Source organism: Gavialis gangeticus, unplaced genomic scaffold (genome assembly GCF_001723915.1).
Source record: "Gavialis gangeticus isolate Ggan-Ray unplaced genomic scaffold, GavGan_comp1, whole genome shotgun sequence".
NCBI lineage: Eukaryota > Metazoa > Chordata > Crocodylia > Gavialidae > Gavialis > Gavialis gangeticus.
In genome coordinates, this window is record NW_017728994.1 from 23,463,006 (window position 1) to 23,477,452 (window position 14,447).

The following is a 14,447-nucleotide window of genomic DNA, read 5'->3' on the forward strand; positions in this document are numbered from 1 at the left end:
GAATCTTTTCTGAAGAATTGGAGAGCTTTGAATTGATTTGGACCTTTCAATTGGTCCCCTGATTCAATTCAAATTTGGAGATTCAGCCACCAAATTGGACCAAATCTCTTCCAAATCGAATCACCACACAAAGCTTCACACAGCCCTAATACACACACAAGGCAGGGATAAATTTGGCCCTCAGACTCTCAGACTCAGATCCACAGGGGTATTCAGGCACCCAACTCCTACTGATTTTCCAGCCCTGTTGACTGCAATGACAGCTAAGAAACTGCCAGCACTGGTGTTAAATAACAGCATAAGACTGTCCCTCATAACCAATGTAGCTGGAAAAAAATCAACGAAAGAACAATGTTTAAATGTCTCTGTGGATCTGGATCTCAGCAATGCCTGTTCTTTCCTTTCTTCTGCTGAAACCTCCTACAAGCAAACCCTCTGCAATGTAAACCTGTTGCTGAGGAATGGATCCACACTATTGCTTAATAATAACCCTGGCCTCTTCTCTCCACTGGGTTTCTCAAAAGAAAGTAATCTTCCCTTTCTACAGCTTACCCCTTTCCCCAAGCTTTTGAAGTACCCACCTGCTTTATAAACAGTGAGAGCATGTTTATAAAGGCCCTGGAGAATTTCATGAACACAGTGGTGGGAGCAAAGGACTGGGAAGCAGAAGATCCCTGTTCCACATCTGACTCAATATCTAACTCACTGCATGTCCTTAGAAAAGTCATTTTCTCTGTGCCTCTGTTTTCTTGTCTGTAAAATGGCATGTGGGCAGTTATTTTCTCATGGTTCTTGTAGCTCTTCAAAGGAAACACTACTAATAATTAGTGGCATTTATTTATTATATTATCACCTGCAGCTTCCAAATGAGATTGTAGTTCCACTGGAGTGCAGGAACATAGTAGGGGACAGCCCTGTTGTGTCATGTTTGCAGTAAAAGCAGACAAGACACAATGGGCAAGAGGGGCAATAACTTGTCAAGCCCCAGGTCACTGCTATAAGCATTACCCTTAACAAAGAGCAAGCCATTGCACCACAGCTAGCACCAGGCATGGCCTACAGACCTTGAAAACATATCCCCCTCTCCCATCATGGCATCCTACAGATGTCAAGTTATTTAATCCTCACAGCAGAAAGAAGTCCTACCACCTATTCCAAGAAAAATCACTCTGTCAGCCCTTTCCAGACACACTGCAAACTATTTTTTACACCTCCCAGCAACTCAGAGCTCCAAGGTAGAGATTTTCCAGCCATTGCAGACATTAGACTCTGCTGGTACACGTGATTGCCTTAGATTCCCTGAGACCATTTAAATGCTACTTTTGTGAGCCCTTTCTTGTAACCTGTGCTTATTACTGTTTCATGCCTTTCTCTTTCAGATGGTGGGAAAGCTCATCCATAAACAATAACTTGCTCTGGCCTTTTATTTTTTTTCCCCTTCGCCTCTAGATGCTGCTCTTGCCCCACTGATCAGCACAGTTCCCACGTGATGGAGATGCTCGCCCACGCCTGGAGTGGAAGCATGTGACATGCACTAGATAAGGCAATCTAATGGGCTCAGGGAAGTAGTGTCACTGTGCTGAACGCTGCAGCAGCCAGAAGCAGCCCTTCTCTCTGCATTGTGCAAAATGCCCTGGTTCAGTGTCACTAAAGAAGTGGCTGTGGGCACTGCGATGCTGGGGGTTGCTTTTGCTACCGGAGTCCTAGCAGGTAAGTGCTGTTTTCTTTTCTGATCGGTTGCAAGCTGCCCAAACACATGGACTCAAGATGGCTCTGATGGAAGCAGGGGTCTCCCGACTGCACTTCCTCATGGAGTGAGAGCCTGGGAGAACCCTGGGAGAGGAGGGTGGGAATTACCCTGCAGGAGACTGGCATCTTCTCCTGTGCAAGGAGCTGGGGAGGACGGTGGGTGACACCTGATCTGCACAGCAACAGAGTCTCCTACAATGGATCCCTAAGAGAAGGCTAATGGACTGGCAGGCTTTTCAGCATTGTCCCTGCAGCATCAGGAAGGAATTCCCTCCACCCCTGCCCCAACCTAACTCCACCCCTTATGGCATTGTACCTGCCTGCCTGATTCGAGTAACAGCCAGTTTCTGCAGGCAGGACAGCAGAACTCAGGCCCAATCCTGCCCTGAAGTCTGCTTCTGTGGACTCCTTGGCCTATTGTTGGAGTGCACTTGGGTGCAGAGGTTTGCATGAACAGATCTGGCTGTAGGATGAGGGACTGTGTGAATCCATGGCAGTCCTGTGCTCACTGGGCTAGGTTCTGCACTGTGCCTCCTACAGTACTGCCAACTCCCAGCATTCAGAAGTCACTGCCCAGACCATCAGTCTTGAGTGGTCTGTAAAAAGCATGAGACCTCATTCACTGCCCACAAAATGTGGCACACATGTACAACACTGTTCACTTGTGTTCTGGATTCTGATCTTAGGGTTCACATTTCTAAAACATTTTTCTACCACCATGAAGGCAACAAAATCAATCTCTTTCAAACATATTTAAAATCAACAAAGCTGAAATGTTCATGTAATTTTCTAACTATGTCAGTTGGGGCTTAAAGAGAGAACCTCTCACTACAAAACCCTCAGTTAAATTTTGAGAGTTGACAGTGTGAAACTTCCATTTCCCTAACAAACTTTCCTAGTCAAGGAACCAGCCATCCCATGATGACACAGGAGAGTCTGGATCTGGGCACTTAACTTTAAAGCTCTTGTTCTGTCTGTTCCTAAAGTTACATCAAAGCAACCTATACACCATTGGGTACATTTTTGCTGTGCTTAAAATCAGTAAATATATATGAAGGGAATTTGAGTATATCGTGAGGCAGATTATCACCTCTGAGGACCACTCTTAAGAAGAGGTAAGTGCAAGGAACAGGTTTGACTGAGCTTTGGCAGGAAATATATTAATGCTATTAAGGTCCAAGTCTGTCGGTATAATCCACTACGCCACAGTACGTTAAGAGGCTGAAAAGTGCACCTACCAACAAGATTAAAAGGCCAAGGTCTTAAAGGTGATGCATGCTTTCCTAGTGCTCCCCTTGCTGGGTAACTGCAGACATACACGTATCTTCCTAAGCATTTAAAACGGCTGCTTAACAGTAAAAATATTATATTGAGAAGTAGAACTGCTATACCAATTCCACAGCTTTCTGCAGATTGTTTTACACCTTGACTAACAGCAGAAGAATTGGGGGTCATGTCAAGAGCTAGAGTAGCTCTGCACACCAAAAGACACATGTTAAACTCCAGCTGTTAAGGCTAGCTTGACTCTATGCTAGAAAATCTGCTGAACTAAGGGAAGGAACCTCTTGTGACAGCAGAGTCCAGTACCTCTTTAGGTGAGTTTTTATTTTAATGAAAGTCATCACCAGACTTAGAGCTCAAGTGACCTACACCCCTGTATTTATCTACAGGGTGAGTATATCAGAGTACAGTAGCAGTGCAGATTGTTCAAGCTAACAAGGCAATATAGCCAACCCCATTCTAGAAAGACCTCCTAAAGGGGGAGAGTCATTCGTTTCATTTCCATGTCTTTCAGTACTAATTCCTGTGTAACCACTTATTCTGTAAGAATATGATACCCAGTATCCTCCATCAGTTACTGATGTAGCCTTTAGCTACTTCAACATTTTTCTTGGTCTTTTATTTACTCTGGATTTAATGAAGCTTTGCAAGCTTCTTCTATTGAGGCACAGAGGCCTATTAATATCTTTTGTTTTTATAGGCAAGAAATATCCGTCTATATTTTTTGGAGCATCCAAGTCATCTAAGGCTATTATTGGAAAAGACAGCCTGCTCTGGCAATACATATTGGACTATTCTTTAAGGGAACACCCACTTCTAAAGAAGCTGCGACTGGTCAGTATTTTTTTAAGGTACTCTCATTTAGGGTTGGACATCTGGTGCTGCTGTTAATGTTCCAAGAACATTCATTTCTGTATTGTCCATGCCCAATAAATATGTGCTATCCCACAAGAATTTCCTATTTTCTATCTACTCTTTTGTGCCTAGATCTATAGAAACCACTATCTGCACTGTATATACCAAGTGCCAGACAGAAAATTTGTCTCAATGATCCCTGAAGGACCACACAGGGTGCCTGCCTACATGCAGGCTGTATTCTACAGTTCTAACTCCTTTGGGGAAGGCACATATGAGCACGACAGAAGAACTCTTCCTAAGTGCCTCCAAATACCCGCACTTGTCTCTTGGTGACTGGCAGGACTGTGACTAACACAATTGATTAGGACCCTGTTTTGTATAGAGGGAAGTCCAGTTCTGCTGGGAAAACTTTGAACATGTTCGCACTCAAGACTCAACTTTAGAAACTGGTGTCTTTCTGGTGGCTGAGTCACTTCACTTCTGCTGCTAAGTGGTATGTGTGGACATCCACATGTCTTCAGCTGGCTGCTGTAGTCCTTTTAGCAGCTGATGCTTTCCCAGAGTGCACTTTGTGCTCTAGCAGCACAGCTACCGAGTGGAACCATTCAAAGCTCCTAGAAGCATGTCAACGTGCACATGTGCTGGTAGTAGCAGCTGCTTTCTGCCCCCCAAAAGTTCTGGCAGCAGAGCAAAGTGAGTATAGACAAGGCCAACATGGGGTATTCATATGCACCACTTAAGCATGAGGCTACTCTTTCAAGGCTAAAAACAGCTGAGGAACTAGTCCACATGCCATTGTTAAATAAAACAAACAGGGCCCTCTGTTCTGCAGTTTGCTTAGATCCTTTAACTTCCATAATGCTCTCTTCTGCAGTGGAATTGGACACGGTGCTGGCCCTTCTAATAGATAACTACATTAATAATTTACCATTAATAAGAGCAACAAAAACAAGGTAAAAACTTAGGATATAAAATAGATAGGGGAGATCTTCCAAGACAGGAACCTCATCACTAGGAGGTCTAAAAGCATTAGATCACTTAAGACAAAGCATTAGGAAGTGTCCTAGGGAGAACAGTTGTTCTTTTGCAGGGAGATAGGCTTGAATGGCTGAGTCTGCATGTTCCAGCTCTAGTATGTATTATGACAGTTGAAGGAGGACATCACAGAGGCTTGCTTCTTATTAGAGATAAACTCAAAGGAAAACCCCAGATACAAAACATGTGCAAAAGGTACAAATGTTTGATATCCCAGATCCAGATTCCATGGTTTGTGTCTATCTCTAGATCATAAAGACCTGAATCTAGATCTTCAGCTGATACTGAAGTTTTATACCACCTCTACACCTCCTTATCCTAACCTCATGCTGGAGCTCTGTGGGTGTCTGTGTGGTTCCTGCCAGGCTGTCCTCTACTTACCTTTGCTGACATTGACCTCTGGCTATAAGGTAGTGTGTGACCATGCTCCTTCCCTAGGTCATACCCCTACACCAGTGAAGCTGTGTGAAGCTGCCCTGATTTATCTGAAAACAGACTGTGAACGTGCAATGAGTACAAGAGTATACTGTGCAGATAGAGTAGTGTTACTCATCCTTTGCAACACTGATGGCTACATCCCACCTGTATGAAATTACACCACCTACCCCTTCTATAAATCTTCTCTTCCATAGTCTTCAAACTACTCTGTACAAGAGGCAAGTCCCTATTAACATTTAAAAGACACACACACACACACACACACACACACACAGAAACTGAAACACTGAAAGGTAAAACATCTTGGGCTGCTCACCCGGCAGGACAGTGGTAGAGTTCAGAAAAGGGACAAGACCTTCTGAAGCTTAGTCCAAAGCTCTTTCTACTGGGCCAAACTACTATTTCAGCTTTGTTTTCTATGCTGGTGTCCAAGTACAAAATATCTTATGGCTGGAAAAGGCCATGAAGGTCCTCTACCTCCTTCTATAAACTTTCACACAGCAATTCCTGCATCAAGCCTGTATCTTCTGGTTGAATGAGGGTACTGCTTTTAGAGATTTGCCCAAGCTTATTGTCTATTCTTTAAAGCTCCACAATCTCCTGTGCTACTGAAAAACACATCCAATAGTTTATTACCCAAATTGTTAGTTTACCTACACCACTCCTTGAAAGAATTTCTTTTTCCTCCCAGAATTACTGCTGAATTCAAAACCATCTTTCCCTCATGCACACAGTCCTGATATCTTTGTCCCTGGGGCCTGTCTGCATGAGAAGTCACTTTTCTTTTCCTGTTTTTTTTTCCCAACGTTGTACTTTGTTTCCTTTTCTAGCTCACCTTGGATCACCCCTGGGGCAGAATGATGGTGTCTTGTGACCAAGCTCAGCTTATGGCAAATTTGGCTAAACTCATCAAAGCGAAGAAAGTTATTGAAATTGGTAAGAATGCATATTATTTGGGTAATGTCCAGTACCACCCATTCTGGAGCTGTATAAAATAACTGAGCTCCTTGCTTTGGCCCTTGCTATACAATCCAACATGGTGCAGTTAGATCTACCAAACACCAAAGGTGATGGGAGTAGGGGAAGGTCTAACAGGGCAGGATCCTGCCTTTCACCCCAGCAGTCTCTGTGATATTGGCAAGCAGAAGGTTCCAGGTGGCCGCCAATTTGGGGGTTTTCAAGTTAACCCCTTTTTTGTGCCTGATTTTGTGCATTTGCCATGGATGGTATAAACTGTTTGTGAAGGACAGGCAGGGGAATACAGGGGGAGGAGTTGCTGTTTATGTAAAAGCTGTATGACTGCTCAGTGCTCACGTACAAAACTGGAGATAAGAGCCTGTTGAAAGTCTCTGGGTTAGGGTCAAAGGGGAGAGCAACAAGGGTGATGTCAAGAAGATGAGATAGCAGTTTGAAGAAAGCTTCATCTAGCAGGAGTTTCCTGATCACAAGCCCTGGTTCTCATGCGGAACATCAGTCACCCTTACATCTGGTGGGAGGGCAGTACAGCACTGCACAGGCAATCCGGGAAGTTCTTGGAGAATGCGGGGGACAGCTTTCCGGTACAAGTATTGGAAAGGCCAACTAGGTGCTTTTCTTGACCTGCTGCTCAGAAATTGGAGGATTGGGCCAAAAGGAATCTCATAAGGTTCAACAAGGACAATTGCAAAGTCCTGCACTTAAGACAGAACAGTCCTATGTACTGGTACAGGCTGGGGTCTGACTGGCTGAGCAGCAGCTCTGCAGAAAAGGACCTGGGGGTTACAGTGGACAATAAGCTGATTGTGAGCCAGCAGTGTACCCTGGTTGCCAAGAAGGTTAACAGCATACTGGACTGCTTTAGTAGGAGGGTTGCCAGCAGATCCAGGGAAGTGATTCTTCCTCTCTATTTGGCACTGGCAAGGCCACATCTGGAGTACTGTTGCCAGTTTTGGATGCCACCCCCCCCCCAAACACACACACACTACAGAAAGGATCTGGACAAATTGGAGAGAGTCCAGTGGAAGGCAACAAAAATGGTTAGTAGGCTGCAGCACATAACTTCTGAGGAGAGGCTGGGGCAACAGGGCTTATTTAGTTTGGAGAAGAACAGACTGAGAAGGGATTTAATAATATCCTTCAACTACCTGAAGGGTGATTCCAAAGACGATGGAGCTAGAGTGTTCTCAGTGATGAAAGATGATACAACAAGGAGCAATGGGCTCAAGCTACAGCAAGGGAAGTTTTTAAGTTGGATATTAAAACTGGGAAGCTAGTAAAGCACTAGAACAAGCTACTGCTACCCAGAGAGGTTGTGAAATTTTCATTCTTAGTGGTTTTTAAGATCCGTGTACTCAAAGCCTTGGCTGGGATGAGATAGTTGGGGATGGTCCTGCTTTGAGTAGGGAGCTGGACTAGATGACCTCCTAAGGTCCTTTCCAACCCTAATGTTTTACAATTCTGTGATTAAGCTGCAGTGTTTGCACGGCTCTGCAGGAAGTCAAACCTGAGAGATCACAGTTTAGGCACCTGAAAAAGCTGGTCCTTAGCCTCTATTATCCCCTTGGATACAATGAGAATAGTGCTGACCTTTGAATCAGTATCAACTTAAGTAAGGTTAGAAATTAGAGATGAACAGCCCAAATGGACATAATCTGAAGAGAAGGAAACCCAAGTAAAAAAGAACGGTGGTGAGAGAGTTCAACAACACACTGCATCCTGAAGAGAGGGATCTTCATGCTCATGCTCTTTTGGACATGTAAATCTACAGTGTTAAACAACCATTGCACAGTGAGTCAGAGTTGTGGCCCACCTGTATGATTCAGGCAAGGACAATTTAGTGCCCCAAGCCCTGTTTCCTTTCCCTGATCCCACATTGAGAGGTGCCCAAAAGGCAATTCATGCCATGCATGATTGTTTTGAGCTTCTAAGCTTGACTTCCCCTCTAGGTTCAACCCCTACATGGCCACCATGCAGCTCTTCACTATGTTTGCCCCTTATGCTCCTGTGTATGTCACCTTAGGACTTAGCTGTACTTGAGAGCCAAGCAATACTGGTGGTTGCCCGAAATTCCTTGGAGAGGCTAGGATAGAATTTTGCCTTCTGAGTTTAGGAAAACATTAGGGAAACTATGCTAAAAATATAGTTACAGGAGGGTTAACAGCAAGATGCAGCTGCATGCTGTTTAGTTTTTATAGCTGTGCAATTCCACTCTTGTTAATGGGTATTAGAAAACCTACAGATTCTGTTAATGATTTGCTGATTTCAACTATTCTAATTTTTTATTCTTTAACAAAAGGCAACCTTGCTTACTGTTAATCAGTTTTCTTAGCAGGGTGAGCCTTCCTTGACTTTTTTTCCCCTGTCATCTTGCACAGGTGTTTTTACAGGTTACAATACTTTGAACATGGCACTCATTTTGCCAGATAATGGCAGAGTTGTTGCTTGTGATATAAATGAAGATTATGTCAATATTGGGAAGCCACTGTGGAAAGAGGTTAGTGTCATCTGCTGTGTGCCTCTCAGTAAGGACACCCAAAATGGTATGTCTGTCTTTTACTGGACCACCTATGGAGTTAGAGTAGAGCTTGACAAGCCCTCAAATGGAAAACATTCTTTGTCAGGCCAGACCAGAACAAGCCGGGCACAGCATACAACAGGTTTGCACAGGCACCATCCCACCCGCACATGCCCTGTCTGGTTCCTCTTGAGCAGTGGCTGGAGGTAGAGGCAGGATGGGCTGGGCACAGCTCCTTCTGCCTGGGGCAGGGATCAGCTGGTCCACAGGAGGGGGAAAGTGCTGCTGTGAGCTCAAGCTGCTCACACTTGTGTGTGCATGTGGCATTCCCCTGACCACGACACCCTTGGCAGTCACCCGTGTCGCCAACCCGTAAAGCTGGCCCTGATCAAATCTATTTCCTTTTTTATTCTAGGCAGGAGTGGAGCATAAAATTGACTTACGGATTAAACGAGCAAGTGAAACACTTGGTAGGTAGGAACAGAAATGCATATTAAAAGTAAAGGGTGGAGATCCAGGGTGTGGGAGGAGTTTATTATCTGAAGTCTTTCTTACCTAGCAGTGAAGAACATGGTTTAGCTCAATCATAATATTGACTTGAAGACTTCAGCAATTCTAATTCTTCCAGGTATTGTTATGGAGAAATCAGGGATGGAAAAACTGTCCCTACGCTGTCCATGGGTACACTGAGAACTTAACTGCCTTGTTCATTGCTTTGCTTAATCTAATAAGTAGTATTGTCAGCTGCTTCTCCCATGAGGAAAGCTGCTTAAGTAAATTAGTTGGACAAAGCCCAGCTTCTCTTACTCCAAGTGGACATCTGTTTGTCTTAGGCAGGAAGTGTTTTCTTAAGGGAGTGGAGGATGCAGAAGCAGCCAAGAAACCAGAGTATAATCTCCAAAGACAGAAAAGTCCTTCATCTAGGGGAATACATTTTAATATTCATTTTCAGGAAAACGCAAAGCCAAGAGCATGGGAAAGGCAGATGGATTTGCCTCTGTCCAGAAGGAAAAAAAAACACTGAGGAGGGACATGGTATTTACCTTCCGCAATTTAAAAGATGGTTTAAGTGTGATCAATTCTTTTCCATAAACAGAGAACATGGGATGAAAAAGCCTGCCTGATTTGCAATAAAGTTTAGGCAAAACATTGTAACTATGCGAGTAGTGAACAGTTGCAGCTAGCCTTCTAAGACAGGTTAAAGAGCCATTTATTGGAGGCTGTAAAAACAGGCAAGGCAAACTCAGATTCTACATACTCCCAATCCTGCGTCAGTAGAGGGGGTCTTGCTGTATGATACCTCAATGTCCCTTCCAGCCTCTACATTTCTATGATTCAGTGCAGTCTTCCGTAACACCAGCCTGCCCAATGGGTAGCTGAGGAAGGACATTTTGCTGTTTGGCTATTTATTTCCTAAAACCAGTCCCACTGCTTCCTCTCCCCTGGCTTACCCCACTCTCCTGCTGCCTTAATTATGCAGTCTACCTTGTAGAAGAAATATTGTTAGGAAAAAACACTGCCAGCAGCAGTCAACCACAGCCAATGAGGAATGCTCATAGTACCCTTTCCTCTTAGTTTGACAGTTGCCCTGCCTGCCTAAGCAGAAAAATCTAGGACTAGCTACTGTTTCCCCTCCTATTATAAGAATTAACCATACCTGGGCCTCATTCTGTCCTTTGAAGGGCTTGTTCAGACCCATCAACAGTCCTTCAGTTCCTTCTGGCGATGCCTCTGATCACTACAGAGCAGCTGGAATAGGAAGCAAGGCTCCAAGCTGGGGTTCCTCCTACAATATGTGGTACTGACAGGCAGAGCTTTAGATAGCAAGGTACTGTCTTGGGGAGGGTGTGAAAACTGGCTAATGGATCCAGCTCTTAGCAGCTCACCATTCAGAGCTGTAACTTTCAGCCAGAAAACAATTTAAAAGGGCTTAAATGGATCCAAATTCTGCCTGTTTTGGCCCAGGGAGGGAAAAAGGAAGGAAAAGAATCCTGAGAAGAGACCACACAGTAAACATGTCACTGTCATTTGCCATCATGCCTGAGCAGGAATGCCCTTACCAACGCTGCCCAAATGCTTTTCAGCTAAGAATTATTTGTGACCTACGATATGGCATTTTGCATAACAGCTGGTTTACCCGAAAAACAAAAATCCTTTAACATCTAGGGTCTTTCTACGCTGGAAACTTTTTCTAATCAACTTTAAAAGAAATCCAGCTACATCAAGTTCTAAAACGAGTTAGAGATGGAGCATAAATCCAATTTAAAACTGCCTGGCTTGTTATTATTGAACCAAATTCAGGCTCCATGCCTCTAGGCAGATTTAAAACCACCTAGTAAACTTCCTTGAAGTAGACAGACCTTGTAGAACATGAACTTTTGATTGGTTGAAAAAGAGAGAAGTTTTCCGGTAGGTAGCTATACAAGTCCAGAGTATATCCATAAGGCTATCGGAACACTAAACAATAATAGCGAAACCTTCAACATGACTGGATTATCTCATCCCTTTCTGCAATATTAAAGTAAGACATAACAACATACCTTGTTTCCTATCTAGATGAACTGCTGGCTGATGGCGAAGCTGAGACCTATGACTTTGCTTTCATAGATGCTGATAAAGAAAGTTACAATGAGTACTATGAAAAATGTTTGCGTCTTGTAAGGAAAGGAGGAATAATAGCCATTGATAATGTAAGTACTAAAGTGGTGGGAGCAGTGACAATGCAAGTTAGTGCTTCTGCCTCTGAGCATCTCATCAGAATTAAGGGTGTTAATGAAATATCTAATCCATGAGTTATGGTTATATTTCAATTGCTAAGCTACAAAGGGGGCTAAACACTATAATTGTTTAAGTACATTGTTTAAGTACATTGTTCCCAAATATCTTCAGAGAGAATTTGTTAATTGCATTAGTTTGAAGTCAGGTAGAAGATAGAGCAGGGCAGCATCTTAAAGACTAACTCATTACATGAACAATTAGTTATGTGCCACTCTGCCCTGCCTAATATCTGCTGTTATTGCAGCAAACTGCAAAAACAAACTCCAGGCTTAGTTATGAATATACCCATTCTTTTTTAGAATACCAATACCTTGGAAAATTGTAAGGCTATCCTTACACAATCATATCCTCTTATAATGCATCATACATAATATAAACCATGTATATGTAGAATTGATTTTGCCTAGGTCTCTGCTAATCAGTTAGCTTTGTTACTGAACAGTATGGCACAACACGATCAGAGTTTAGGTGGTTGTAGAAATACCTGATGTAGACTTTCAAATGTCTGCCTAATTTCTAAACATACCTCTCTTACTCTGAAGGACTGGTTGGAAGCTTAATATATGCAAAAAGCTTTGAGATTCTGTGTACTCTTAGCATTCTGTATTAAGATAGTAAAGAGAGCTATAAAACTATATAGGTATTGTTATCCCTACGATATGCAAAAACCAGGACACACAAGGCTGGTGTCAAAGCATTTAAGCACATACAACAAGCAAGCACAATATTTTTAAATTTGAATTTTATTGTAGCACTTAAAAGCCCTAGCCATATAGATCAGGATCCCATTGTTCTTAGAACAAAAGGTGATCTCTGTTGCAAAAAGTTTACAGTAGAAGTCTGAGAAGATACCCCTTCTGGAGGTAGGAAATGTAGGTCTGAATACTCTCAGCAGAGAAGGGAATTGAACTCCCAGATCTTTTGTGCTTGACACAACATTGACCATATCATGCCAGTGTCAGTAGTCAATAACATAACACATGTGCCTTAACTATACTAGTGCAATGAGCTGCCTGGGTTCAGAATAGGCTTTGGATTGGATATAACTGAGTGTCCGCAGTCTTTAGTTATGATTTGAACTGTTTAAAACAGCATTTTTATGAAAATGCACAACTGCACACAAACAAGTGTATAGTCTTGCAATGCAGCAGTATTGTTTTTCAGCATTCTCAGAAGGCACAAACAGCGGCATCAATAGCCTAGTCCAGGGGTTGGTAATCGTTTGCCACTATGGGCCACACCCCTGCACCCTTTGGCAATCAGCAGATGTTGCAAAAAGACCTGATAGCAAAAGGCAGACAACTGGAACTTGGGAACACCTTATCTGCTATTGTGAGCTGCTGTTAATTACATGAGCTGCCATGGGTCAGACCAGATCCAGCCTGCAGGCCCCCAGTTGCCAAGCCCTGACCTATTCAGATATAGTGTGTGTTTTACATACAATCATCTTTGAGCCTGGGAATTGCTTCTTTCAATAGGTTTTGTGGAACGGGAAAGTATTGAATCCAAGGAAGGATGACCTAGCCACCCAAAGCATCCACTTCCTCAATGAGAAACTTCTCCGAGATGCACGAGTCAATATCGGTATGATCCCAATAGGGGATGGTGTGACATTTGCATTCAAGTTATAGTGGGAGGAAGATGCTAAGCAGCAGAAGTAGGACTGAGAAGCACACCATCATCAGGTCAAATGAAGGTGGAACACTGCCAAAAACAACTATTTGAACCTGTGTCATGGCAAGATTGCACAGAACTGGAAAAGCAGAACAATGAATGGTATCCAAAAATAAGTTAGGATGGGAAATTAAGATTTAGTGTAGAGTTTCTCTTTTTTTTGGCTTTTTCTTTTTATCTTAATGAAAGGGAAGATCCCACTTGAAGTTGTCATTGTCAGACCATTGGTGGGGGAAGGGAATCACCTGAAAAGGCTAATCTATGGAGATCCTGAGTGGCTGTTGGAAATGGGGCCCTCCTTCAGCCAAGATGGTCACTATCCTAAACTACTTAAAGACTACATTTGCAGAACAAAGACTGGGGATAGGAGCCAAGGAAGCTGCGACTTACGCAGGGTCTGCCTAGAGAATCCATACACCAGCAAAAGTGAGTCCTCATCTCTTAAATCCCAGTCCAGTCTCTGAGCCATAAAATTGTCATTCCTCTGCAACTGTGCTTCCTGCTTCCACTGCCTTGAAGGGGAATTAACTACTCTCAGCCATTCAGGAGTGAACCTCCTTCATTGGTCTAGAAAATTCTAGTGAGCGACCGAAAAGCAGCACTGAAAAAGAAGGAGAGGAAAACACGTAACCCAGAACAATGCAACTTCCGTATCACAAAGCATGCAAAGGGCAGCACACCTGTATAGCTGAGGAGGAAGGATGGCAAAGCATTTGTTGTTTTACGAGAATTGGAGCAAGGCGGTTAAAGATAAAAAATCTGGCAGGTCTACTACCATACTCCATCCACAGTGGCATTCTTTCTGATTTCATGCACAAAGAGGACATGGCAAGATACAAGTTGCTGCCCAACCTGATCTTAGACACTGACTGAGATGGGGTCGGGGGACACAGTTTGGAGGGAATCTATTGCTGCAAAATGACTGTCAAGATCGAAGGGGAAATGAGAGATGGGTGCTGTGTAACTGGGCTGCAAAATGCAGTAGTAAAGAGCTGTTAGCGCATGCATCATACCCAGTGTTTAATATTGCTCCTCCTTGTGCTTTCTGACATGCTAAAAAGGAATGTAGGCAAGTACTGTATGTGTGTTGTGGTAGAAATTGTTCTGAGCAGATGGGTACAAAATGAAACATCTGTCTCAA

At 43.3% G+C, this 14,447-nt stretch overlaps 1 protein-coding gene across 2 annotated transcripts; it reads left to right on the forward strand.

Annotated features, from left to right (window-relative positions):
• Positions 1 to 1,517: 1,517 nt before the first annotated feature.
• Positions 1,518 to 13,512, forward strand: COMTD1 (catechol-O-methyltransferase domain containing 1). 2 transcript variants are annotated; one of them, XM_019502368.1, is made up of 7 exons: positions 1,518 to 1,710; positions 3,731 to 3,864; positions 6,192 to 6,297; positions 8,715 to 8,833; positions 9,270 to 9,324; positions 11,411 to 11,544; positions 13,111 to 13,512. In XM_019502368.1, the coding sequence occupies exons 1-7, from the start codon at positions 1,629 to 1,631 to the stop codon at positions 13,261 to 13,263; spliced, it is 783 nt and encodes a 260-aa protein (XP_019357913.1). In that variant the 5' UTR covers positions 1,518 to 1,628; the 3' UTR covers positions 13,264 to 13,512. The 2 variants fall into 2 exon arrangements, with proteins under 2 accessions (XP_019357913.1, XP_019357914.1); XM_019502369.1 differs by having other exon boundaries at positions 11,414 to 11,544.
• Positions 13,513 to 14,447: the final 935 nt, after the last annotated feature.

Excerpts from the sequence above, each read along its gene's own strand:
- COMTD1 (XM_019502368.1), top strand. The coding sequence starts at position 1,629 with ATGCCCTGGTTCAGTGTCACTAAAGAAGTGGCTGTGGGCACTGCGATG. Across the intron at positions 1,711-3,730 it reads TGCTACCGGAGTCCTAGCAG|GCAAGAAATATCCGTCTATA; the intron begins GTAAGTGCTGTT and ends TTGTTTTTATAG. Across the intron at positions 3,865-6,191 it reads TTCTAAAGAAGCTGCGACTG|CTCACCTTGGATCACCCCTG; the intron begins GTCAGTATTTTT and ends TTCCTTTTCTAG.